At 46.1% G+C, this 26,862-nt stretch overlaps 1 protein-coding gene across 3 annotated transcripts in view; it reads left to right on the top strand.

Moving 5' to 3' along the window:
• The window catches only part of ATATH8 (Protein kinase superfamily protein), a 173,563-nt gene extending 147,034 nt beyond the window's left edge, over positions 1-26,529 (top strand). For 2 of the 3 annotated variants that reach the window (XM_087689212.1, XM_087689211.1), the window contains exons 17-18: positions 25,026-25,179; positions 25,551-26,529. In XM_087689212.1, the coding sequence (XP_087545338.1) occupies positions 25,026-25,179; positions 25,551-26,015 (619 nt within the window). In that variant the 3' untranslated portion in view covers positions 26,016-26,529. Of the gene's footprint in view, positions 1-25,025; positions 25,180-25,550 lie in introns of those variants that run through there. The other variant, XM_087689213.1, reaches the window with a different exon arrangement.
• Positions 26,530-26,862: the final 333 nt, after the last annotated feature.

Raw genomic sequence — 26,862 nt, 5'->3', positions numbered from 1 at the left:
AAAATACAAGATTACTGGATTACAAGATACATGATGACACAAAGCCATCATGCGAAGAGGTTTTCTCTTTCTCTCTCTCTCTCTTTTTTCTGATTACAAGATACACGAGGGCCCTAGGCCAACGTGTGGGGAAGCCGCGTAGTAATGCACTGAAAAGGTTACACCAATCATGGCAACGACCCAGAGGCAATTGCCATATGCCACGGATGCAAATCCTCCCGAGGGAGCAAGTCGGAGTGTCGGATGATATCTAGCTGCCAATGCAAGAGCCCTTTAAGCCTGGCAATATGTCGGGGTACATTAGAGGCCGAATCAAAGAGAAAAGCATTGCGCGTGGTCCAAATGTGCCAGCATTCCCAGTATCTGAAAAAGTGAAATAAGATCTTCTCATGCAACTGTGGCGGTGCGGGATACTTCGGGCGCACAAAAACCCAGTCGAAAGGAGTTAGCGAGGACCCCACCACCGCGCACCAAATGTGCGACAAGAGTGACCAGATATTCTTGGCGAGCGGGCAAGAGAGAAAACGATGTCGGGCCGATTCCGCCGGTGTGGTACAGAAGAAACAATTGCCATTCGAGATGCAACGCTTGGCAAGGGCCGAGGCCAGAGGAAGACCACCAATCATCACCCGCCAAAGAAAAACCTTGCATTTGAAAGGTGTCTTATTTAGCCAGCCCTCCATCAGCGTTTTCTGCCACCATGACAGCGATTTCCGCAGTCCCCAAACAGTATTAGCTTTCTCTCCCAGCCATTGGTGATCTTGAACAAGAAGATGATACACCTGATTAGTAGAGGCCTTTTCCAGACTTAGGCGGTCTGCAAGATCCCAGTCCTGCCAAGGGCGATCCGGAATCAAGGCAGGAAAGGGTTGCCGACCCTGAAGCTCCCACGAAAGCTGCTCCCATAAATCACGGTATCCACGCGGGATCTTGAATAGTCGACGAGCAGTCCGAAACGGTACGAGGACATTGCGAGTGGCAAGGGTAGCATCCGCAACCGATGTCACACCTAAACGGGCCATGCGATTAAATCTTGGTCTGAGTTGATGTTTATCTTCCCATGAAAGGAGTCTGGATACTGCCAACAATTCCAGCTGAAAGGAGTTAGTCTGCAAGCGGTCCCCTACTGGGTGCCAACGGGCCTTTTGGAGCACCACTTTCCAGGAGCCGACCAAGTGCAGTAACAAAGAGGAAGAGGGACTGGAAACACGAGAGTCAGCATTAAGGACATGCCACCAGGAGGCCCGAAGCCATGTGTTGCCATGGCGGAGCCCGCTATCCTCAAGAAAATAACGGGCTATGATGGTCCATGGGTGATGATCCACACACATGGCACGAAAAAGGGACCAACGGAGAGCTAACATATGAGTGTGTGCATCCAAAATAGCTCCTCCACCCATGCGCTTAGGGGTACATGCGTGTGACCATGAAATCCAGGAAATGCCGGCCTGCAGTGAATCCTTCTTCCACAGCATGAAACGGATGGGATGAGTGAGGGCCTTCAAAGTAGTAGGCGTCCATGGCAACAAAGGTAGGAAATACGTTAGCATTGGAAGCATGATTGTCTGGGCCACTTTGAGGCGGACATGGAATGGCCACGCTTGCGACTTCCAATACATAAACTTCGCCGCCAGTTTTTGTGAAATCCACTCCAGCAGGTCTTTTGGCCGTACATCCACCCCCAATGGGTATCCAAGATGCCTGACAATCGCGCCACGAGAAACCAACTGGCCCTGCCAGCCTAATGACTCTAAATCAGGCTCTGTGCAACTGAGAATGGCTGACTTGAAGGCATTGATGCGAAGACCAGAAGCTTGACCAAAGAGCGTCCAAACATCTAATGCCTTGCGAATGTTATCCCTGTCTGCCTGCAAAATCATAAAGGTGTCATCAGCCAAGGATTGGCTAACGAAGTGCTGACCCAACGGAAGAGACAGCCCGGCCAGCTGAGCAGAGGCTGCCATGGAGGATAACATTGAAAGGACCGGGTGAGTCGCCAGGGCAAAGAAGAGAGGGCTCAAAGGACAACCCTGTCTGACCGAGCGTGCAAGGACAAATGGCTCTGTAACTCCACCATTAAGCATAACTCTAGAGGAAGCCTCAGCACTAATGGTGTAGATCAATCGGGACATTCGGGTACCAAAGCCCATAGCCGACATGAGGTCTGCAATGAAAGACTAGTCCACATAATCAAACGCCTTTTCCAAGTCCAATTGGATCAATACCACTTCCTGACCGGAGTGCCGCGCATAGTCAATAGCCATTTGCACATTTAAGATATTATGCAGAATGTTGCGGTCCTTAATGAAACCATATTGGAGAGGATGCACAATAGCTGGAAGGTGCTTGTGAAGCCGATTCGCCAGCACTTTGGAGTAGATTTTATACATGCAGCCCATCAAAGAGATTGGGCTCCAGTGTTGCAACTTTGACGGCGAAGGGACCTTTGGAATTAGTTTGATAAGGCCTTCTTTCCATGAGGAGGTCATGACCCCCGTTTCCCACACCTGCTGAAACATGGCCACCAATGGCTTCACCAACTGCGTGGCCGAGGTCTGAAAGAATTCATTAGTGAGACCATCCCAGCCAGGACTTTTATCATTCGGCAGGTGCAACAAAACGTCCATAACCTCTTTCTCGCAAATATCCGTCTCCAAAGCGGCTTGCATATCAACTGGAACCTGTTGGCGGACCAGATGATAGAATACCGAGCGGGCATGCGTAACCTGGCTAGAAGGCGAGGAAGAGGAACCAAGAAGTTCCATAAAATAGTTTCTGCACATGGTGACAATGGTCCGCGGATCCGTGACCAAGCGACCTTCCGAATCCTGGAGTCTGGTCATATTTTCGCGAGCCGGAGACGCATGCAAGGCGCGAAAGAACTTATGAGACTGGCAGGCGCTATCTTGCAATGTGTCCGTCAAGTTGTGCAGCTTGGCCTGTTGATAAGATTTCAACTGAAACACTTGAATAAGATGGGCCAACCGCCTTTCCAGAGACAGCAGAAAATCATCATCAGGGGAATCTAGAAGCAAGGAACGGACCAAAGCCAGTAAGTCTTCTGCTGCATGTCGACGTCGGCGGCAAAGCGAGGCATGATGGATCCCATACTGGCGAGCAACCCGCTGCACGTTAGAGAGCAGCCGTGCAAATGAAGGCAAGCCCTCAGAGGCGAAGTCCAATAAGAACCTCTCAATCAGCTGTTGCATATAGCCCTGGAAAATTGAATGCTTTAAGTAAGAGGAGTTGAAACGTAACGGGAGCCTATCCAGCAGTTGCACAAAGGGTGCAATAGAGTGTGCCCGCATCTCAAGCTGGAGGGGGAAATGGTCCGACAACGCATATTGCCGCAAGACCTTCATTTCCAGCATTTCGGGAAGAAAATCATCCCCCTGCATGATATACATTCTGTCCAGTCGCGACCAGGTAGTTGCATATTGTGCGGAATGAAAAGTAAATCCTGGAAAAGAAGGGTGAAGCCACGACCAAAGATCTTGCTTGAGTACGGGCAAAGCAAAGGAACTCCACACCCGGCTTTCCGGCGTATCCATTACCGAATGCCCTGAAGTGGACTGAGAAGAGTCAACACACATATTGAAATCTCCCATCAAAAACCCCCTTCGGCCGAGTGACATGGAGCCCTGCAAAGTGGACCAAAGATCCCGTCGGGATGCGAGATCATTCGGAGCATAGAGGCCCAACAGCCATAAAATCTCTCCTTCAAATAAGACTTTGATCACCAGAAAGCGGCCCTGCACATCATTTTTAACAAGGACAGGCTGATGTTTCTCATGGACAATCATCAGCACGCCCGAATAGTGCGTAGCATGGGTCCCTGCATAAAACAGACGGAATCCATGACAATCCATCACTTTTCCTGCTTCACCGTGACTTTTGTGCTCAACTGCACACAATACATCCCACTGGTTCTCATGCAAGACGGTCCACATGGCATGTTGCTTATGGCGAGAGCAAATGCCTCGCACATTCCACGTGGCTATCTTCATGTGTCCTCAAAGAAGGAAGTCAGGAACGAGGCGCCTGCTGCCTCAATTTCACCTTTTCCGCGAGAGCATCCAGGACACCCTCATCCAGAAAATCAGCCAATCCCTTCTCTCTCTCTCTCTCTCTCTCTCTCTCTCTCTCTCTCTCTCTCTCTCTCTCTCTCTTCCTGTCTTTCTCTCTCTTCTGCTAGTCTTTCTCTCTCTTTTTCTCTCATCTTCTTCCTCTTTTTCTCTCCTCTTTGCAGTCTCTCCCTTCTCTCCTTCTCTCTCCTAGGTCTCCTTCATTACAGTTGGTATTAGAGCATTAGGCTTTGGTCCTTTTCTACTTTCCTCTTTCTCATTTTTCAAATCTCAAACCCTAGTTACTCAGGTTACAGGTAGAGGTATAGTAGGAAGGACCACAGTTAGTCTCAGCTTTTTGGAGCAAGTAGGAGCTATGGCTGGAGACTCACACATATGTGGAGGTAAAATGGCTAACTTAGCAAGTTGTCGCTCCATTTCATGCAAATTTTAGGGGTTCCAGGCCAAGTTTAGAGGCTGAGGAGTTAGAAAGAGGGCAAAAATCTCAGTCACTCTTTGCCTCAGTCCTCCTCTCTCTTCTCGTGCAAGTTGCCATTGTTGCCAGTCCCAAAAATCTCTAAGAACTTGCTCTAGCAGCATGCCCCAAACCACCATCTAGCATTGGAACACTTTCCTTGGCACTCGAAGCTTGAGATCAAGTAGTGGAGTGGGGGGTTGCTGCCCCTTGAGGCTTGTAGGGCAGCCCCCGCAATTTTTGGGGCATTTTGTGTTGGCTGCCTCTGCCTGCCCTAGCCCTCCTCTTGCCTTCTTTTTGCTCTTTGGCACTCTTGGCCACCCTAGGGCACTCCTTTAGCACTCTCTCCTTTCTCCTCTCTTCTCTCAACACTCTCTTCTTTGTCCTCTCGCCTCGATTGGAGCTGCCCATAGGAAGTTATGACCAATTTTCTCCAACAGGCCTGTTTTAGACAGCATGCTATCCACTGTTTGTCAGCCCCAACTTGTCAAGAATTGGTGGCCAAACTCATATGCTATCAACTTGCACATGTTTTATGCATCCTATACACGTTTGTATACCCCACTTCCACATGACATTGTACTTTCCCATACCTATATTATCCTTTGAAATGCTGAAGAGAGTAGTACTCTCAAACCCCCCTCCCTCTATGAGTCACACCCACCAATAAGTCCTCTTTTTGTTTTTTAGGGAAAAAACCTTTAGGGTCAAGATGGAATGCATAAGAGTGGGGATAGATGAGTACGACACGAGGTTAGCATGGGAACACCCTATTATATTCATGGGGTATTTGAGATGTTGAGAGACCAAATTAGGGCATGAGTTATTAATAATCAAGTCTCTTTTACCCTTCCTTCCAGCTTTCATGGCTTCCCTTCTCTCTCTCTCTCTCTCTCTCTCTCTCTCTCTCTCTCTCCCTCTCTCCTTGTCTTTCTCTCTCTTCTGCAGTCTTTCCCTTCTCTCCTTCTGTCTCCTAGGTCTCCTTCATTACATTGTACAGGTATAGTGGATGAGCATTCCTATAAGTATTTGATGCATGCCAAGCTAAGAGAGGTTCACAGTCCTTGATCAGCCATTTGCTAAGAGGACCTCCAATAAGTGATGTTCATGATGAAAAAGCAAGTGTCTCAGCAAAGATTGAATGCCAGTTGAATTCTTTCAGAGCTGTTGGGTTTTATGCAGTATGGATCTCAATCTCATGATTAAAGAGGTCAGAAAAACAGGCCACTTTTCTGGAGTGATGAATGTAGGGTAGTTAAACTCATCCCAAAGAATCCTGGAAAGAGATCCTGCACATATTGGTGACAGATAAAATAGTTTATTGCTATACAGATAAAATAGTTTCTTGCAGAAAATTTGCATGGGAAACAGTTTGACTTCATCCATGGCAGGGAATTTGATAAAGCTACACACAACCTGATTCTCCCTGTGGACTCTGCTATGTTCCAAGACTAAATTTTCATGATCAATATGGTCTTGGGCAAGGCCTTTGATAGAGTGGGGTAGGATGCCTTTTCAATCTGAATTTTGGGCCTGGATTCCATGGCATAGTATTTCTTTGTTCTTCAATGCTTCTACTTCATGGCACTTTAGTGGTTATGCCCAAGAGCCATTCATGATTAAATGGTCCATTAGGCAAGGTCACACACCAGCCCCTTTCTATTTGCTACGAAGAAAGTATTAAGCCTCCTACAATTGCATGACTAGTTGGTGATGTTTCTGTTTCTCTGGTTAGTCTTACCTGAGATAGAAAGCTGAAGGGAGGAACCCCCTTGTATAGTTGAACCCAAATTTACCACAGGACAAGCTTAGCTGTGCATTTACTATTAGGTCAGCATCCTGCAATTGTTTAATCCTTATCTTTATGGTTTGACCATGAGCATATCCCTGCAAGTTGTGTGGCTGACTGCAGCACACTATCAGAATAGTAAAACGGTTGTTTTGTTCAATGCTAAGATAGCATTAAAGTAACATCAGAAGGGGCCGAGAAGATTGTTAGATTTATGACCATTATGCCTTGGACTGAATCAGCTTTCCTGGGATAAAAGATAATGTATACTAAGTGTGGGAGAATATAAATGGCTGATGCAGCTGGAGCTCAGGAGAAAGATTGACTGGCCTATGTCTCCCAAGATTACTGCCTTTCACAGGTTGGCCTTTTCATGTGTGCAAAGGACTATCATGACAAAATATCAACCTGGAAGTCAGATGAGTAATGAAAGCTGGATCCTCAAGGCTAAAGTATATTGGAAGAGGCATGAGAAGAATATTGGAGCTGTTTCCCCAAGGTCAACTTGTTGCTGTGGAGAATCTGTATATGTTGAAGCTGCCATTGAGAGCAGAGCGTCTAAATGAGCACCCATTTCATTGTTTATCCTTTCTACCATGTGGGGTTGGAGTCTCTCTATTGCCTTTTATGAGAATGCAGGCATATTAGATCACTGTGTAAAAAAGTGCAGAAGTGGCTTAGTAGAGGTGGCTTGCATGATGAAATGATTTGAAAGCAAGAAATGGATTGGCCATTTAAGAAATCATGATGCAGCAGAGTACATGAAATTTACAAGCAAGTGATAAACAAAGAATATGGAGAATTTAAGAGAAGACTTTGATTATTGTAGATGAAAACAATAGATAGCTGATGCTTCCTTGCCATGTGCTTCTGTTAGGAAGCTTCGATAGCACACAAGAAACAGAGGAGAGCTAATGTTGTGTATACAGAAAAATGTGGCTATAGCTTCTAAAACTAGCGACTGATTGATAGGGTAAATATAGTGTTGCATGCATTCTTTTTTGAGCATGTGACCAAAAGTCACCACGAAATGTATATTTAGTAGGTCCATGAATTGCACAGGGTATTTACTAGAACAGCCCTTCAGGTGGCATGGGGGAGGCCCCCTCCCTCCCGGCGCCAAGGAAGTGGGTGAGAAAAGTTGTGTGGCGATAGGCCCTCCAAAAAAGGACCTAGTATAGTGAAGACTCTACACATGCATGTAGCTAGGTTGGCAATGTGCCAACCCACTCAATGGCATAGCTGTCTTTGTATGTAGTACAATACGATCTGTACGGTATGATACATGTTTGCACAATTTCGTACAAAAAAATAGGGTATTTGTTTCGTACAAAAAAACAGGGTACTTGTGGCCACACCCCCCAAACTCCTTTTTCAAGCGCCGGCCCCTACACTTCTCTTATTTGCATGATCATTTATGTATCGTGTATCCATTCCCATCAATGTACTTGTGACTTTTATGTTGTTGTGTGTATTGTGCATGAGGCATATACGCTAGAGGTTTTGGCATGTTACCATCAAGTTTTTTTTGCAAATAAAGTGTGGCTAATTATATTACTTTAGAAAAAATCCTGAATACAATGAAGTGCTCATGCTCAACTAACTAGCTAGAGAGCTGATGCAGAGTCACAGATATATCGAGTATACAAGCCTCTCAAGGCGGTCTGGGGGGGGTGGGAGCAAGAAGCCATGGAAGGGGGGGGGGGGGGGGGGGGTTGGTATTGCCATCTAGGCCTGCCTGCTTGCATCATATGAAGAATAGCTCTTGGCCGCCCCAGGTGTGCAAGAAATGAGAATGAAACTCCTGACGAGCTCGAGACTCGCCTTGCACTGGGTCGCACCGGTTGTGGAGGGAGTGGATGATGGAGGTCTAGAGCTCAGCCAAAGTCGCTTGTACTGAAAGGCTCTCCCCGCCAAAAACCACCTGACAACGTGCCTTCCAGATCTGCCATCTAGTAAGACTTCCTACAATGTCCCATACCTCAGAGCGGTGTGTTGTGGGCTCTAGTACCTAGCGGCTTGGTAAAGCTTTCAGACCGACCATTGCACAAGACTCAGCCTCAATGATGAAGATCGTGACCTGCATCCCGGCCTCATACAGAAGGTGATGGCCTTGGTTGAGTGCCTGCCAACAAAAAGCTTCCCACGAGATACATCCAAGGCTAGGTGTCACACAACGGAAAATGTGGCATGCTCTTGTCTACACAAGCTGTGCCGCTGCGTCGCACAAGCAAAGGCAGTGTTGTGGAGTTTCCAAAAGCTTTTTGGGCAGCATTTACACCCTTCAACCTACTGTCTCTGGGCTAGCCAACTCCCCACCGCCAGTCCTCCATCGGAATACGATACCCTCCTTGGCTTCCAGTTGTCCCATAGGCGGCGGAAAAGTCCGACGCAAGGCATGCGTGATACTGTGCTCTGCTCAATATGTGCTACGCGAAAGTGCCTAGTCCATGTCCTCCTGCATCAGTACATGCCTGCCAATCTTGGTTGTGTACTCCAAGAACCTCAGTGGCTTCTTGGCAACCGCAATGGCTGACCATAGCCACTCTCCTGGATCCCACTCCAGCTCATCAAGTGGCCTGCTCTCCCATATCCTGAGGTGCCACTCCTGGAACTCCAAGAATACATAAGGGTCCAAACGCCAGGTCTTCCCTTGAAGGACGACTATACGAATCCTCCTCGAAGGAAGGACAGTGATCTCCTCATCCTACTTCCCTTTGTTAAGGACCAAACGCCCCCTCTCTTGCACGATGAAGAAAATCCTATAGGGGGCACCACCTACTCTGTCTATCACCTGTACAGGGATACCTACTGGTGAAAATCTAGTGGCCCATACCTCGCCAAGCTCTATCAGCTCTCTGATCAGGGGGTCAAGACACTCCTGAGGTATCGTTGCATCAATCTTCCTTCTTCTCAGCTCCTCTCGTCTCTAACACCCTGATGCTTGCTGCAAAACCTCTTGGTCCATCATCCTGTACACCTCCCGCCATGTCTTGATAGTGCGAGCGGGGCCAGCCTCCTAGCCAGCCCACTGGATGTGGGGGCGTTGGTCAATCTGTATCCCTTCCCTATCTCTGGCTTGGGGGTTTGAGACCACTCGTTGGCGGTCTCTCTCCTCTTGGCATCTTGGGGGGCTCTGAATTAGGGCCTTACGGAGGCCTTGCCACATACGAAGTAGGCTTCGAAGGAAGGAGAATCTGGGGGGAGTGATCTGGGCCGTCGTGAAGATCCATCTCAAGGATGGTCTCCAATCACCACCAAGCCTCGGTCTGCACTCCTGGAGACCCTCTTGCAGTAGGACCTTCCAGGTTTGCCCTCCTCGCGTGAGCCCACGGACTACTAGCTTGCCCAAAAGGACCAAGCTCTGAAACTCTGGGTCTATGATCCCAAGCTCTCCCTCAGACCGATGTTGGATGATGGTCACCTACACCACCTTGGCCCGAGAACCCCTGGAACCATCTGAACCGGCTTAGAGAAAATTTCGCACTAGGCGGTGAAGTGACCAGGAGAAACACTAGCACGAGGCGATATACCATGCCATCACTAGGAGGGCTTGGTTGACCACAAGGGCTCGGCCTCCTAAGGAAAGGCAGACGATACTTCAGCAGGTCAGCTTCCGGCTGATAGAGTCGAGTACAGGAAGAAACTGCTGGGCGGGAATGATGTCAAGTCCCACTTGAAACCCCAGGTATCGGATGGTCTGCCCTTTGCACACCCATCTGAATCCCAAGTGGGTGCTCCACTCCGTGCTAGAGTTCGAGTCCGTAAGAAAAGCAACCGACTTTCGCCAAGTGATTTTCGCTCCTGCTACAGTGCAAAACACCTCTAGAGCTAGTCTCACTCTCTCCAGTATCAGCTCATCATCCTCTATATATAGTGCGGTATCATGTGCATACTCTGAATCTAACAACTCTATGTCCTTCCTCACCGGAAGTCGAAGACCACGTAGCCCGCTGACACGTGACCGGAGGAAGTAGGATATGGCCTCTGCTAAGAGTAGAAACATGTACGGTGCCAGAGAACAGCCCCGATGAACCGATCTCTCCAGTCGAATGTTACCCTCAAGTAATCATCTTGTATGCTCTAATAGCATTGCTCTTTAGGCTTTACACACTTTATCCTCTTTAGTCCAAAATACCTATCACCAAGTGGTGATACTTTTTGCAGTTGCTTTCCTTATTTACTTATTATTTTTCTTTTCATTAGTTGCTGTTGCTTTTTACCCCTAGAGTTCTCTTGGATAAATCCGGGATCCAGAAGAGGCAGCCATTGGAACAAATTGGACTAATAGTTTGTTTGAGCCTTGGGACTCGATTGAATGGGCATTGAAGAATAGAATGCCAGTGGGTTGGGACTATGTGCTTAGCCACTGAGGATGGTGCAAGACAATGAGCTTTGCCAAGAGAGAAGATGCACATGTGAGAATGCCCATGGAATAAAAGTCACCGTAACTGAGCCACATTACACTTTTTGATGTGGTTGCAATGATAAAAGTTGCTAAAACAACTTGAGGAAAGTAGGGGTCACCATCCCTAAAAATTACGGAGTTACTATTTTTGGACCCCAGAATATGTTCACGTCATTATCTTCGGTTTGTACGACGATTCATTCTCTAGGCTGTGTTGAGGTCAAATTTTGCACTGATCATGGAGAATTTTTGACCGGAAGGTTTAAAGGGGAAAATTGTTATATGTATGCCATGTGTCACAATTTGGGGACAAATTCCCAAAAGAGAGAGAGAGCATAATAAAAAAAAGAATGTTGAATGTAGGAGGGGTAGATTTGAGCGTGGGCTGAGGGAGATCAGCTATGGAGAGTACTTCTTCGTCTCTGACTCATGTACAGAGGTAGAGCTTGCTCCCTCTATCAACCCTCTCTCTATTCTAAAAGGAAATGCTCTAAATGATGGGCTGATTCAATCGAATGTATAGTTCTGTGTTTTCTTTGCTCTTCTGCTAAGGGAAGAGCCCTATTGTTCAGGTTCGGGAGCAGCTGATCGCTCCTCCAATGCAAGAACTAAACAAAGTGTTGACCACGCCACACAAGAACAGGGTTTTGGGCTCTGAATTTGTGCTGTTTGTGGGACTGTTTTACTACTGGAATGACGCCAGGGTTAAAGGGTTTGTAGTCCAACTGGTATGGAACAGATTTGGAATGGAATAAGGCTGAGAACATGTCAAGAAACATGTGAAAAACAGTAAATACAGAGTTCTGCAAATTGCAATTCTGCACTTGAATTATTGAGTTATGGTCAAGGAAAGTGTTTTCCTACTTGGGATGTTATTCTAGATATGCTGTACTGTCCTTATGCAGCTGAAATTTTGCTCAGAAAAGATGAAAGCTAACTGTTCACAGACTTTTTACTTTGGAACATTTAATTTTTGTAACTTTCTATCTTTTAATTGATAACGAAATACGGAAAGGGGCGCCGGACTTCGGGGCCACCCTAGTGTTGAGTGAGGGAGTGAGGTCTGTGTTTGTGTGTATGTGAAAAGACCAGGTATTAATTGAAGGGACTACCGCTTTATGTGAGTCATAGACCAGTTCCATGGTTCGATCCCTGGGATTTGAATTCTTTTCTGTAAGAATTTAAGCTCAGACAATTTTGGGTGAAAAGGCCATACACACAGGTTTTACAGAGATTACGGGTAAGAAAGACTACGAGATTTTTCTTGGATCCAGTATTTGCCGGATATAGGATTAGAGAGATGGCAGACATGGACAAAGGCAAAGGAAAATTTCCTCATGAAGAAGAGAGTTCTTCTGCTGCTCATAGACACCGAAGAGAGAGTATTGGTGCACAGGTGTCAGCACCTTCTAGAACGGAGATTGAACTAGAGGATGAGGAGCAAGAATAGGAGGACTTCTTTATGGCACAACTCCTCCGTATGGTTGGCTCTTTCCAACAGCTTGTAAAGAATCCTCGGATGCAAAAAATTTTGAAGTCACATAATGAGGATTCTCAGGCTGAGTCATCACATCATACCATGGAGTGCTAAAAAAGGCAAACCTCTAATGTGTGTGAGCATGTGAAAAAGACACCAAACATGGAGACAAGTCTAGTGCAACAAGAAGCACAAGCATAGGACTAGGGAGTGAATGGTTAAGGCAGTAATGCACAAGTGGCACAGTAGACTATTCCTCCTCAGTTTGCTACCTATCTTGGTTACTTTGGTGGTGGGTGAGTTTTTCAAGCAATGGCGAAATTACCCATTAGTTATCAGGGATACTTGCCCAGAGGGCCACTAGGAATGATGCCTATTGAGGCAGTGAACCCACTTTATGCTAATATTAGTCTATAGCCTGGTTATCAGACTTTGCAAAGTCCTTATTTGATGCCTGGAGTACAAAATGCAATGGTTGGTTTTTCTCAGCCTAGTGGACATATGACAGTTAAGATAGGTGAAATTAATGCTGATAATGCGCTTAAGGGACTCCCCTTTTCATAGCCACCTGTCTATGACATCTTGACAGCAAAAAGTGCAAAGCCTAAAGACTATAAAAAGGGTGGTCAAGCATTAAAGTTTGAAACCTTCAGTGGTATGCAAGATAAGCTGAAAGCTTTTACATTTATACAACAGTTTGATGTAGCTTACACTGGAGGGAATTTTATTGAGACTTCTAAGGTGTGGAAGGCTGCAACTTTTTTGAAAGGTAATGCTTTGAAAGGTAATGCTTTGCAAATTGTGCGGATTTAGAAGAGTACAATAAGAAATTTTGGAAAGCACGTTTTCCCTTGAGTTCTTACATGACATTGCCCCTGTTAGAACAAATTGAAAAGTAGTGTTGTGGTTTGCCCAAAGCCATCAGGGATTATTGTACGAAGACCTGTTTTACAAATATGGTACAGTTAATTGAAAATGCTGGTGTGGCAAATGCATTGTTGAAAGGAAAAGTTGATAGCCTTAAAGGCACTGAAAAGAAGTTTTCTTAGTTTAAGCAGGATCCTGGCAAGAACAAGAAGTAATTTCCAAGAAAGACTAGCTTTACAAAGAAGTCTTTACAAAGAAGTCTTTTTGGAAGAAATCATTTGAAGAAAGAAAGGCTTTAATGATGGCTGGGAAATACTTTATATGTGAACAGAAAGGCCATATTGCTTATGAGTGCCCACAACAATCTGTGCAAAGCTTGGGAAAAGATCAGAGATTCCACAGTGCTTATTTTCTTTGATCTTGGAGCTTGTGCAAATTTTATCTCACCGGCATTGGTAGCTAAGCTTTCTTGGATAAATTCAGTGACCATTTCTCAGATTCGTTACCAGGAGAGTTACCCCCTTAGAGATATGAAGATCATACCATAGATCTTATTCTAGGGACTAGTCCGCCCAAGGGTCAGTGTAGCGTAGTAGAAAGAGATTATGACACATGTTAATGAACTTTTAGAGAAGGGACTAATTCAGCCCAACAGTTCTCCGTTTTGTTCACTTGTGTTGCTAGTTCAAAAAAAGGACGGCTCTTAGCGAATGTATATTGACTACAGAGCCTTAAATAAGAACACAATCAAGAATAGGTTTTCGATTTCGAGGATAAATGACATTCTTGTTTGATTACAGGGAGTAGGAATGTTTGACAGGATAGATTTGAAAAGTGGGTACCATCAGATCAGAGTCAAGCCAATGGATATCCATAAGAGTGCTTTTAGAACGACATTTGGTCTCTATGAATTTTTAGTCTTGCCGTTTGGATTGACCAATACTTCTGCCACGTTTAACAAGATGATGGATAGAATTTTTGGCCCTTATCGAAGTTCGTTGGCATATTCTTTGATGATATGATTATCTTTTCAAAGAATAAAGAGGAGCATAGAAAACACTTGGTTAGAGTCTTTAATGAGCTTAAGCATAATAGATTGCTCATTAATGGCAATAAGAGTGAATTCTTTTTGGAAGAGATTCACTTCCTTGGGCACATAGTTTCTAAAGATGGTGTGAAGATGGATCCTGCAAAGATAGAAGCAATTGTCTCTTGGCCAAACTTGAAAACCGTTCATGATGTCCACAGTTTCCTTGGTCTATGCTCTTACTATAGAAGATCTGTAAGACACTTTGCAGAGATTTCTTCTCCTTTACATGCGCTTGAAAAGAAGGATGTCAAATGGCAATGGATTGATAAAGAGAAATCAACATCTAGTTATTGAAGGGAAAAACGACTACAGATCTAGTACCTATTTTGCCAGATCTGTCTAAGCCATTCGTAGTGCAGTGTGATGCATGTGGAAACAGCATTGGTGTTGTATTAATGCAGAATGGCCGAGTTGCGGCATACGAGAGTAGAGTACTCTCTGTCGTTGGAAGGACTTACCAAATTTATGAGAAAGAGTTATAGGCTGTGATCCATGCACTTTCTAGTTGGAAGCATTATTTGCTTGGTGCTGATTTTGTAGTGCAAACGGACCATCAAATACATAGATACTTTCTTACATAGGCTAAATTGTCATAGAAACACATGCGTTGGGCAAATTTCCTATCTGTGTGTCATTTTTAGATAGTGGATGTGGAAGGCAAGAAGAATGTAGTTGCAGATGCTTTATCTTGAAAACCATAGGTGTCAACTGTTTCAATTTCTTATCATCATGAATTGGATGATATGAAAGGGCAGTATGCTGATGACGAAGATTTCTCTGAAATCTATGAACAGTTGATCAATGGCCAACATCATAATCATTATGTGTTCAAAGAAGGTTTTATCATGATGCATGGAAGACTGCATTACAAAACAGCTAAGGCCAAAAGTTCTATTAGAAAGTCATGCTCCACCATATGCAAGACATTGTGGTATAGATGCTACAGTCAAAGCGGTAGAGACTTTCTTCTATTGGCCAGCCCCGAGATCTAATGTTGATGCATATGTCAGATCTTGCCTTGTATGCCAAAAGGCCAAATTTGATAGACAGAAGGCACCAGGGTTATTACAACCACTGCCTATTCCAGAAAGGCCATTGGAAAGTATTGCCATGGATTTCATTTTTGATCTTCCAAGAACTTATTTAGGGACTGATGGAATCTGGACTATCATTTGCAGATTCAGCAAACAGGCACATTTCATTCCTGTAAGAAAAAAGGTTAAGTTAGAACACATGGTAAAGATATTTATGCATAATATCTTCAAGTACCATGGAATGCCATTGTCAATTGTCAGTGTTAGAGACGTAAGAATGACTAGCTTGTTTTGGAAAGCATTGTTTGAAAACATGGACACTACGCTGAAGTTTTCATCTTTTTTTCATCGGCAAACTGATGGACAGTCTGAAGAAGCAAATTTGACTGTTTTAGATCTACTGAAGTGTTATGTTTCAGACCATAAGACTTCTTGGGAACACTACTTGCCATTGGTAGAGTATGTATACAATAATACAGTATACTCATCTACTGGCAAAGCACCTTTTGAGATGGTGAAAGGTGCAAAGAAACTATATCCCATTTTGCAGATAAAAGAGAACATTTTTGATACAGATCATTATGTAAAAGATTGGAAAGAAGCATATAAAAAGGTCAAGTATGCCTGAAAAAAGTCACAAGCTAAATAGAAAAGAGCTGTTGATAGTCATCGTCGGGAACTCTTGTTCAAAAAGGATGATTGGGTCTCATTGTGTTTTGAAAAGGCACGTTTGAGAAAACAGAGGGGCAAGGAACGTTTGGTTCCAAAGCTGAGTATGCGTTACTATGGCCCTTTTCAAGTCTTAGAGAAGATCAATGATGTGGCATACTGGCTGAAATTGCCAAAGAATTGGAAAATTCATAATGCATTCCATGTGTGCCTATTAAGGTTTTTAATTGGTGAAGTGCTAGAAGATATGGTTCAAGAGGAAGAGCCTGAAGTAGAGAAATTCTATGAGATTCTAGTTCCTGAGCAGATCCTGACACATAAGGATAAGAAAGTGAAAGGTAGAGTTATAAGAATTTTTTTGGTGAAGTTCAAGAACTATTCACCAATGGATGCCAAATTGATGGAAGAGGCTGAATTGGCAGATTTGCCTTAGTTATTGCAACTTTATCGAGAAGCTTTCTTGCTGGAACCTACAGTGACTTAGAATGCTTTCTGAAGCAATGTACATTCTCTGTTGTACAGTTAAATATTGCATCTCATTGAATAAAGCACAATGTATGGTTTACACTTAGCATCAACTTGTGTATCATTGAATGAAATCTCAGTGCTTTGAAGTTGTATTTGTTAGACTTCAGTTGAATGATTATACATGTTGTGACACTAATAGTTTAGGGATACGTGCTATCACCTTGTATTGCATTCAAAAACAAGTATATTAGAAAGGCTCCTACTAACTATAGTTGGATACAGGATGTGATCCTCCACCTATGTGAGACTTGAACTTGCAATGGCACAAATGGTAGCGGGGAATCTCCTACCATTGCCCTGTGTCATTTGTTAGTAAGTGATACATGCGATGGCACTAATAACATGGAGAATCTTGTTATCGTCCTATGTCATCCGTTAGCATGTGTGGCATGCAATCGAGGTCACTTGCTTCTTTCAAGAGGAGGATATGTCACTAGGTGGTGATACTTTTTGCAGTTGCTTTCCTTATTTACTTATATAAATATTTTATTTTTCTTTTCTTTAGTTGTTGTTGCTTTTTACCCCCAGAGTTCTCTTGGATTAAGCCGCGATCTAGAAGAGGCAGCCATTGGGACAAATTGGACTAATGGTTTGTTTGAGCCTTGGGACTGGATTGAATGGGCACTCAGGAATAGAATGCCAGTGGGTTGGGACTGTGTGCTTAGCCACTGAAGATGGTGCAAGACAATGAGCCTGGCCAAGAGAGAAGATGCACATGTGAGAATGCCCATGGAATTAAAGTCACCGTAACTAGGCCATATTACACTTTTTGATGTGGTTGCAATGATAAAAGTTGCTCAGAACAACTTGAGGAATGCAGGAGTCACCATCCCTAAAAATTATAGAGTTGCTATTTTTGGACCCTAGAATCTGTTCGCGTTATTGTCTTCGCTTTGCAGGAGGATTAATTCTGTGGTTTGTGCCAAGGTTAAATTTTTCACCGATCATGGAGAATTTCAGACCGGAAGGTTTAAAGGGGAAAATTGTTAAATGTATGCCATGTGTCACAATTTGGGCACAAAATTCCCAAAAGAGAGAGAGAGAGAGAGAGAGAGAGCATCATAAAAAAAGAACATTGAATGAAGGGGCAAATCTTAGCGTGGGCTGAGGGAGATTGCTGCAACTGCATAAGCTATGGAGAGTACTTCTTCGTCTCTGACCCTTGTACGGAGGTAGGGCTTGCTCCCTCTGGTGAACCCTCTCTTTATTCTCAGAGGAAATGCTCTGCATGATGGGCTGATTCAATCGAATGTACAGTTTTGTGTTTTCTTTTCTCTTCTGCTAAAGGAAGAGCCTCATTGTTCAGGTTCAGGAGCAGTTGATCGCTCCTCCAATGCAGGAACTAAAGAAAGTGTTGACCATGCTACACAAGAACAGGGTTTTCGGCTCTGATTTTGTGTTGTTTAGGGATTGTTTTACTGTTGGAATGACGCTAGGGTTAAAGGGTTGAGAACATGTCAAGAAACAGGTGAAAAACAGTAAATATAGAGTTCTGCCGATTGCAATTCTGCACTTGAATTATTGAGTTATGGTCACAGAAAGTGTTTTCTTGCTTGGGATGTTGTTCTGGATATGTTGTACTGTCCTTATGCAGCTGAAATTTTGCTTAGAAAAGATGAAAGCTAACTATTCACAGGCTTTGTACTTTGGAACATTTCATTTTTGTAGCTTTCCATCTTTTAATTGATAAAGAAATACTGAAAGGGACGTTGGACTTCCGGGCCAATCTGGTGTTGAGCGAGGGAGTGAGGTCTTTGTTTGTGTGTGTATGTGAAAAGACCAGGTATTAAGTGAAGGAACTACCACTTTATGTGAGTCAAAGACCGGTTTCAATACCCAAGATGATTTATTTTTTTTCCATACTAATATTGTACTACCTGTCACGGCGCAAGCTTCCCCCTCTCCATCTAATCGTGCTTGCCCCCCAGATCGATTGCGCCCGCTCGTCGGCCTGATCGCTCCTTCCCGCCCCCAGATCATTCACGCCATCATTAGCAATCGTTTCGTTAGCTCTTTCCCCCGCCATTGCTCCCCCCACCCTCCAGTTGTTTCCTCTATTTATAGCAACTTCCCCCCCTCAAGTAGCACCGCGACGTGATTGGTAGTTCTCTAAGAAGGGACGCGCAATTGGAACCTCTTGTCAGACGCCGGTGCACTCAGGGAGTGCTCTCTAGTCAAACACCTTGCACGTCGTCCTCTCTAAGGAGCAGGTCTTAGCCGTTGGAGCTAAGGAGATGGAGCTAAAGGAAACAACGATTTATGGTCAAGTAGTAGGACATTCCCCAGCCAGGGCCCACCTTTGGGGCTGGCTCCACTCCACGCTGTGCATTGGCACAGCACAGATCGTGGAGGCGGTCCTAATGGGCCAAGAGATCTTCATGGTCCAGCTCAGGTCGGCAGATGCAGCTCGCGAGTTACTTGTCAGTTCACCATATGTGTCCACGAAGGGGGTCATATACATGGTCCCTTGGTACAGTGGCTTTACTGTGGAGGCATTTGCACTCCACAACAATAGGTTTCTTTGGCACGCGGTCACCCTTCTCTTCTCGGGCCTGGCGATAGAGTATCGCCAGTTGGTGGAAGACTTTGGATGGCTCTTCGACATTGTCCTTTGTGCGTCTTTCGCAGATGCAGTGACAACAGCAGGAGTCCCAAAGATACGAGTGGCAGTGAAAGAGGTCAAGAATATCCCACAGTTCCTAGAGATTGAGGTGGGCAGGCACTCCTTTAGGCTGCAGGTCATTGTGGCCAAGCAGCCAGGGCAGTGCATGCGCTGCCATAACTTTGGGCACCTGGCAGCAGAGTGTATGCGCTTCGGTGCGAGTGCAGCCCCGCCTACAGGCCCATAAGTGGATGTGGACAGTTTTACACGAGTACAAAGACGACAGAGGGGGAGACAACAGAGGGCCGCAGGGAACTCCTGAAACACAGCCACGGTAGGGTGATGGAGAGCGAGCTCCCCCACCCCACCCCACCCCACCATCACCCTCGTCCTCCCTCCCCTGATATCCACTCAGTTCAGGGGACCCCTCCCATCCCCCCGCAAGAGAGTAGGAGTCCCAGACGCTGACATCTTCCAGCCATCGGATCCCGAGTCCCTCCTACCCCCCTCACACAGCCACCAGTTCATATGTCCATGCCGCATGCCACATATACCTGAGACAGGCGCAACTGCTACCGCAGGAGTTTTTTCGGAGTGGGCCGTGGTCTTATTTGAGAGTTGCGGAGTGCAGAGTCTTCCCACTACCCCTAGAGGTGGGACTCTTCGTGGTACGCAAGGCTAGGAGTAGCAAGGTCCATCTACTAGCACCACCGGATGGACCAAATTACGCCTTCTTCTATCAGACCTCTCACATAGGAGAATGGAGGACGACTCAGGTAGAGGAGGTGAAGAGCCAGGTGGCAGACCACATCTCTGAGTGGATGGGAGAAGGGGGCTTGACACTCTTCTCCCAGTAGTGGCCGGGTTGCATAATGGACATTAATTGGTGGGTAGGGGGCCGAGACTCCTCATCTGAGCATTATCTTTCGAACCCCCGTGCAACAAAGAGCGCTAGCAGATGTGATTGAGTAGCCCTTGGCACCGGCGGCCCGTTTTTACCAGTGTATGGAGTCTCGCCTCTTAGCTTGGTTGATTGATGCCTTGGTGGTACCACCAGGCACATCCATTACCCCCATGGTATGTTCGAGGGCTACCATGGGGAGATGGAATTCACCATCCAGGCCAGCAGCAAAGCGTATCCGCATGCCTCATAGCTCTTCTTCGTCTGTAGTGTCCACGCCGAACAATGTCTATTCGGTTAGTCATAGATCTCCCCATGAGTTTACACCTTGCATCTTGGAACGTGAATAGCCTCCACTATAGTGGGACATGTGGCTCAAGGAAGTTGATTGTTCGGCAGGAGCCGCAGCTTGCCCTTGCCGGTCAAATCGACATCTTACTTTACAGGAACACAAGCTCACCCTCACCCAAGCTCAGAGGGTAGGAAAGGTTCTCCCAGTAGCTCGCACACCTACTGGGAGCACGCCATCGGTGCCCGCGGTAGGAGCGGAGGCGTATGCACCTCTATTGGCCCGAGTCTCACCGCCTATGTATGAGACCATAGGATGATAGTGGTAGGGAGGGTTCTATGGATCAGTGTGGATATTGGGGACTCATGCCTTGGAGTCCTCAATTTCTATGCCCCTACTGAGGTTAGGGCACGCAGTAGATTCTGGGTAAAGATTGCGGATGGTTCTATGCCCCTACTGAGATCGGTCCGGCAGGGTTGCCCCCTGGGCCCGTACCTGTTCCTACTCTTTGTAGAGGTGATGTCCCACTTCCTCAGGTCTCGGGTGAGCGGACTACACGGGCTCCACCTTCGCGTGAGGCAGGAGACTGAACTGCTAGACTTAGAGTGTGTAGATGATACAACACTCTACATCGAGGACGATATGTTGATGATGGAGAGAGTGAGGCTGGCTCTTGTGGTGGTCTATTTTGCAGCGGGAGTAAAAATCAACTGGCAGAAGTCGGTTGGTTTTCTCACAGACTTGGACTCTAGCACTGAGTGGGGCATTGGCAAAGATGATTGGTAGGTGATTTTGCCCTGTGCTTCCAGACATTATCCATGACACACAGATAGGCTTTGTCCAGGATAGGAGCATCCTCAACAACGTAGTCACCTTCTTTGAGGCGACAGAGTGGGCCCAGCACAGTGGGTAGAGACTGGCTGTACTACTCTTGGATTTCGAGAAAGCTTATGACAGGTGGACTAGGATTTCCTAGAGGGCACCATGGTGAGGTTGGGTTTCCCCTAGGCTTGGATTCGCGGGGTCTCCATACTTTATAGATTGGCCACCAGTAGTGTTATCATAGGAGGTAGGCAGAGGGAGGAGTTTCAGCTGGAGAGATTGGTCCGGCAGGGTTGCCCCATGGGCCCGTACTTGTTCCTACTCTTTGTAGAGGTGATGTCCCACTTCCTCAGGTCTCGGGTGAGTGGACTACGCACACTCCACCTTCCCGTGAGGCAGGAGACTGAGCTGCTAGACTTAGAGTATGCAGATGATACAACACTCTACATCGAGGACGATATGTTGATGATGGAGAGAGTGAGGCTGGCTCTTATGGTGGTCTATTCTGCAGCGGGAGCAAAAATCAACTGGCAGAAGTCGGTTGGTTTTCTCACAGACTTGGACTCTAGCACTGAGTGGGGCATCCACTTGGGATTCAAATGGGTGAGCAGAGGGTAGACCGTCTGTTATCTAGGATTCTAGGTGGGACTCGACATCACTCTTGCCCAGCAGTTTCTTCCAGTCCTCGATTCTATTCGAAGGAAGCTGACCTACTGGAGCACGGCTCGCCTCTCACTAGCACGCCGAGCCCTGGTGGTTAATCAGGTCCTCCTAGTGACGGCCTGGTACATTGCCTCATGTTGGTGTTTCTCGTCATCCTGTGCAGGGCAGCTTCACTGCTTGGTGCAGAATTTCTTGTGGTCCGGGTTTGACGGCACTAAAGATTCCAGGGCCAAGGTGGCGTGGGCGACCATCATACGGCATCGTTTAGAGGGAGGGCTTGGGATTATAGACCCAGAGTATCAGAGTTTGACCCTCTTGGGTAAGCTAGTCATCCGTGGTCTCACACTAGGAGGGTAGACTTGGAAGGTACTATTGCAAGAGGGTCTTTAGGAGTGCAGAATGAGGCTCGGTGGTGAGTGGAGACTGTTCCTGAGATGGATCTTCACATCAGCCCAGATCAACCCCCCTAGATCACCTTTCCTATGTAGCTTGCTCCAAGTGTGGCAGGGTCTCTGTAAGGCCTTGATATAGAGTCCCCTAGGCTGCGAGAAGAAGATAGACCGTGTGATTTGGAACCCCCACGTCAAAGATCAGGATGGGGCTAAGATTGGTGAGTGCCCCCACATCTAGTGGGTTGGGTGCGAGGCCGGCCCGGCTCGTACCATAAGCACATGGCGGGAGGTGTACAGGTTGGTGGACGAGAAGGTATTGCGGCGAGCATTAGGCTGCAAAAGAGGAGTGGAGCTGAGGAGAAGGGAGATAGATGCAGCGATTCCTCAGGGCTAGCTTGCCCTCGGATACGAGAGCTGATAGAGCCGGAGGAGGTATGGGCTGCTAGGTTTCTCTAGTAGGCATCCCCCTTCAGGTGGTAGGGAGAGTGGGTGGCGCTCCACCTGGGACCTTCTTCACCATATAGGAGGGGGGCCATCTGGCTCTTGACAGGGGGCAACAGGAAGAGGGGATCGTTGTCCTCGCATGGAGGAGGATCTAAGTGATTGGCCTCTAAGGGAAGACATGGCGACTGGACCCCTTTGTCTTCTGGGAGGAGTTCAAGGACTGGCGCCTTTGGATCTGGGATGGCAGGCCACTTGATTAGCTGGAATGGGATCTAGGGGAGTGGCTATGGCCGGCCATTGCTGTCTCCAAGAAGCCAGCGAGGCTCCTGGAGTACACTGGTAGGATTGGTAGACACGTACTGATGTAGGAGGATATGGATTGGGCATCGTCGCGTAGTGGGCACTAGGCGGAGCATGGCATCATGGAGCATTTCCGACAGTCCTTCTGGTGCTGCCTATGGGATAGTTGGAGATCGAAGAGGGTATCATGCTTCTTATGGTTGGTGGCACACGGAGGCTTGGCGGTGGGAAGCTGGCTTGCCTAGATGCAGGAGGGAGTTTGTAAGCGCTGCACACAACAGCCTTTGGAAACCGCAAAACATTGCCTTTGGTCGTGCGAGGTGGTGCAGCTAGTGTGGAGAGGAGCAAGCCGCACCCTGCGCCGCATGGTGCCCAGCCTGGGATGCATCTCTTGGGGAGCTTTCTATTGGGAGGGAGTCAACCAAGGCTGTCGCCTTTTGTATGAGGCCGGGATGCAGGACACGATATTCATTATTGAGGCAGGGTCATGTGCAGTGGTTGGTTTGGAGGCTCTACCCATCCGGCAGGTATTGGAGCCCACAACAGAGCGCTCTGAAGTATGGGAGATCATAGGGAGTCTTACTGGATGGCATATCTAGAAGGCGCAGTGTCAGGAGGTTTTTGGCGGAGAGAGACTTTCAGCACAGGCTGCCTTGGCAGAGCTCTGGACTTCCATCATCCACTCCCTCCGCGGACAATGGGATCAGGTGCAGGGCGAGTCCAAGGCTCGTCAAGAGCTCCGCTATCATTTCATGCGCACTTGGGGCGGCCAAGACCTGTTTTTCGAGATGCAGGCAGGCAGCCCCAAATGGCGTTACACCCCCCCCTCCATGGCTTCTTGCCCCCATCCCCCCTAGACCACCCTGAGAGGCTTGCACATTTGATATATTTACGAATCTGCATCAGCTCCAGTTAGTCTGTTGAGCACGAGCACTTCCTTGTATTCAAAGATCTCGTTCCTGAAGTAATATAATTAGCCACTCTTTATTTGCAAACAAATACCTTATAAAATCTTAAGGTAGCATTTAGTACCATCTTTTATCATACCATATGATACTGTACCTTTTTGTACTTGTCAACTATGCACAATGGTTTGTTGTCTCTAGCCACATGACCAGACAAGGACACCATCAACCCATATTCTATGCTCAGTATGAGTGGATCCCAAAGGCAGTGCACTTTTTTTTTTTTTGTGTACCTTGTGAATTGCACTACAGGGCCAAATTGCTTTTGAAGTCTCCTGCTGCACTAAAAGAACCTTCGAAAAATTACTGCAAGTCTACTTTTGCCAGTGCATCCTGTATCCGCCCACAGGAGTCCTTTAATACTATCCTTTGCATGAAAGGGCTTTGATCTTGCTACTGGGACCAAATCCTTGCAGAAGTTTTTTGAGCAATGTTGGATATGGAATCTACCCTGTTGCAGCATCTGTCTATTTCATTCATGGAAAAAGATGCAAAAACAGCCCCTTGTGTGGAACCCTTGGTTCAAAACAAAAGTTGTTCTGACTTGCAGATACAGTATCAGCCTTTTAGGATGCAAGAGCATGCAGATGGTTCAATGCCATGCTGATTTCAGCAAAAACACTCTGCCATATATGACTTCATCTGAGTCATGTGCTCAGAGGTCATTTGGAGAGACTAACAGCCTGACAATGTATTTTCAAGGATATGACGTCATTCGGGCTGTTTACAAAAAGGGCTGCAGCCAAATTGCTGATTTGGTTATTCTGAAGACTGACATTCTCCCCAAAGTCTCCCTCCCCATGAAACATAAGTGAATAGTGGTTTCTAATAAGTTGCTTCTACTCGTGTTGACCTGTTCGGCCTGCCTGTCACCTGGGCACTCAAAACACAGGGCACTGGCCAAGGGCAGATAAGATAACTTTATATACCATGAAATGTGGGTTCAAGATTTGGATTTTCACCGGCAATTATGGAGACCACATCTGAAAAAACAGAAACCCAGTCAACTTCCTGTAGGCACCTTGTCCTTCCCTCCTGAATATTCACACAAGTTCCTGTGGACAACAGTCAACCGTTTTCACACCTTGAAATATTGTATTGGCATGTAGTGGTGGCCAGTCAAACATGTAGTTTTCTTGCAGTCAGTCTGCAAATGTTGTACTCTCTTGTATGTCTTGCTGTTTTCACTCTGGTTTCTTTGAAAGGAGAAACTGTTTAACACGTCATTTCTGGGTTTTTTATGCAGGAAGCGTGTTGCTCTTGAAACAGGAATGGATCTGGAGGATCTCAATGTTCCTGAATATGATGCACAAAATATAAGTCCTGAGATTATCCGCCTGTTGGTGGATCTTCTTCTTTCTGAGAATGGTGGTGTATTTCGGCAGCTAGTCATAGATGCAGTAAGGATTGAATAGTTATTGTCATATAGAACAGTCTTCTACTATTCTTTATCACAATAAGTTTTTGACATTTTCCCATGCAGAGAAAGGGGCTATTTTCCCTTTTTCCCTTTGAGTGTTCAATATCATGAGCTTTTGCCCGGGAGGCACCACACACCTAGCTAGGTGCGTTTGGGGCCCGGGGATAGCCTGGCAGCCTCCTGCCCCCAACCACACCTAGATAAGTATGTGATCCCTCCTTGCAAGAGCTCATGATGTTTCTCATAATTCACAATGTGGGAATTATAGTGGGAATTTGTATGAAACTTCTTGTGCATGTGTACCACCATCACAGTCTGGTAAGATCAGCTTGTAATCTCAATGCTTTCCAGGATACGTACGATGTAGCATACACATTCAATTCTAGGAAAGCTGCATCCTTTCGTAGACAAGTCGCAACAGCAATGGCAAATGTTCTGTGTCAGTTAGGCAAAGATTTCCTGAAGGACCATTCCCCCGTGAATGTTCAGTTTACCAACCCAACAGAAGTCCCTTCTACCAAATTGAATATTGCCTCTGATAGGGCATTGGCAGCTGAAATGAGATCCTTCACAAATAGCTCAGTCAGCTTGGATTTCTCCTTGATTCAGAACAGGCAACTGCATTTCCTGTTCCAAACAACTCTCTCAAGGCTCAAGAGAAGGCCCCTGTTACTGATAAAGACGGGGTGGACATGCTTGACAATGGTCTGCTATGCCTTGGCCATCGCAGCTCACAAGCTCATTGTGGCTGTGACACTGGGGGAAGTTCAGGCAGGACCTAGGGAAGAGGGCAGCAAGCAGCTTGTGTTTGTGTAGGCCCTAGGGTCTATTCTGTGTTGCAACCTTTCTACGGATCAAGTCAGTTTATCAGCAGTGGCAGCTTATTGGAAGGAAGCAAAGCAGATATGAACAGAGATTCTGAGTTCTTGAAAAGAGTTAAATACAGGGGCACAAGATACTACTAGATCTTACAGATTGGCCAAACCTGTAATCCAGAGAGGGAGTCTGTGTGAGAGTTATGGCTGCTAGGTTGGTCACTTTATATGTTTTGCACTGTTCTTAATTCTTTTGAATAGGCTGCCTTGAAGTCGATTCCCTTGTATATTAAATAAGCTTATGCAATGAACCATTGTTTGGGAAAGGAGCAGGCTCGAGTCTCATGAGGGCCGCTTTAAAATTGTGTGAGAAGGGGAAATGCCTTATTGAAATACATAGTTTTGATTATAAATTTTCAAAAACAAGAATGAGAAAGGGATTCAAATTTCAAAAATTCCTGAAATGAGAACAAATCTATGTATACTTTGCCAAAATAATATTTGACATGACTTTCTGATGATTTTTCACCACATGTTCAACTTAACCAATTGAGTTACACATTTTTAATCTGAAAACCTCTCTCTCTCTCTCTCTCTCTCTCTCTCTCTCTCTCACACACACACACACACACACACACACATTCATTCATTCATTCATTCATGTCACAAAATAACAGTGTGAAGCATGGTTATGGAACAAAAAACCTTCACATTTTGCTCTGTGTGTGTGTGTGTGTGTGTGTGTGTGTGTGTGTGTGTGCATATCCCCATTTGTGTCCTTGGACAAACCCTCGACTCTAACTGTAGGTGATATGATAATATGACACCATTTGTAGTTGCAAGTTTTG

This window comes from Lygodium microphyllum, chromosome 12 (genome assembly GCF_053477565.2).
Source record: "Lygodium microphyllum isolate KBCC chromosome 12, Lygodium_microphyllum_v1.1.10, whole genome shotgun sequence".
Classification (NCBI taxonomy): Eukaryota; Viridiplantae; Streptophyta; class Polypodiopsida; order Schizaeales; family Lygodiaceae; genus Lygodium; species Lygodium microphyllum.
The sequence above is the reverse complement of the archived record's forward strand: the minus strand, read 5'-3'. Positions and strand labels throughout refer to the sequence as shown.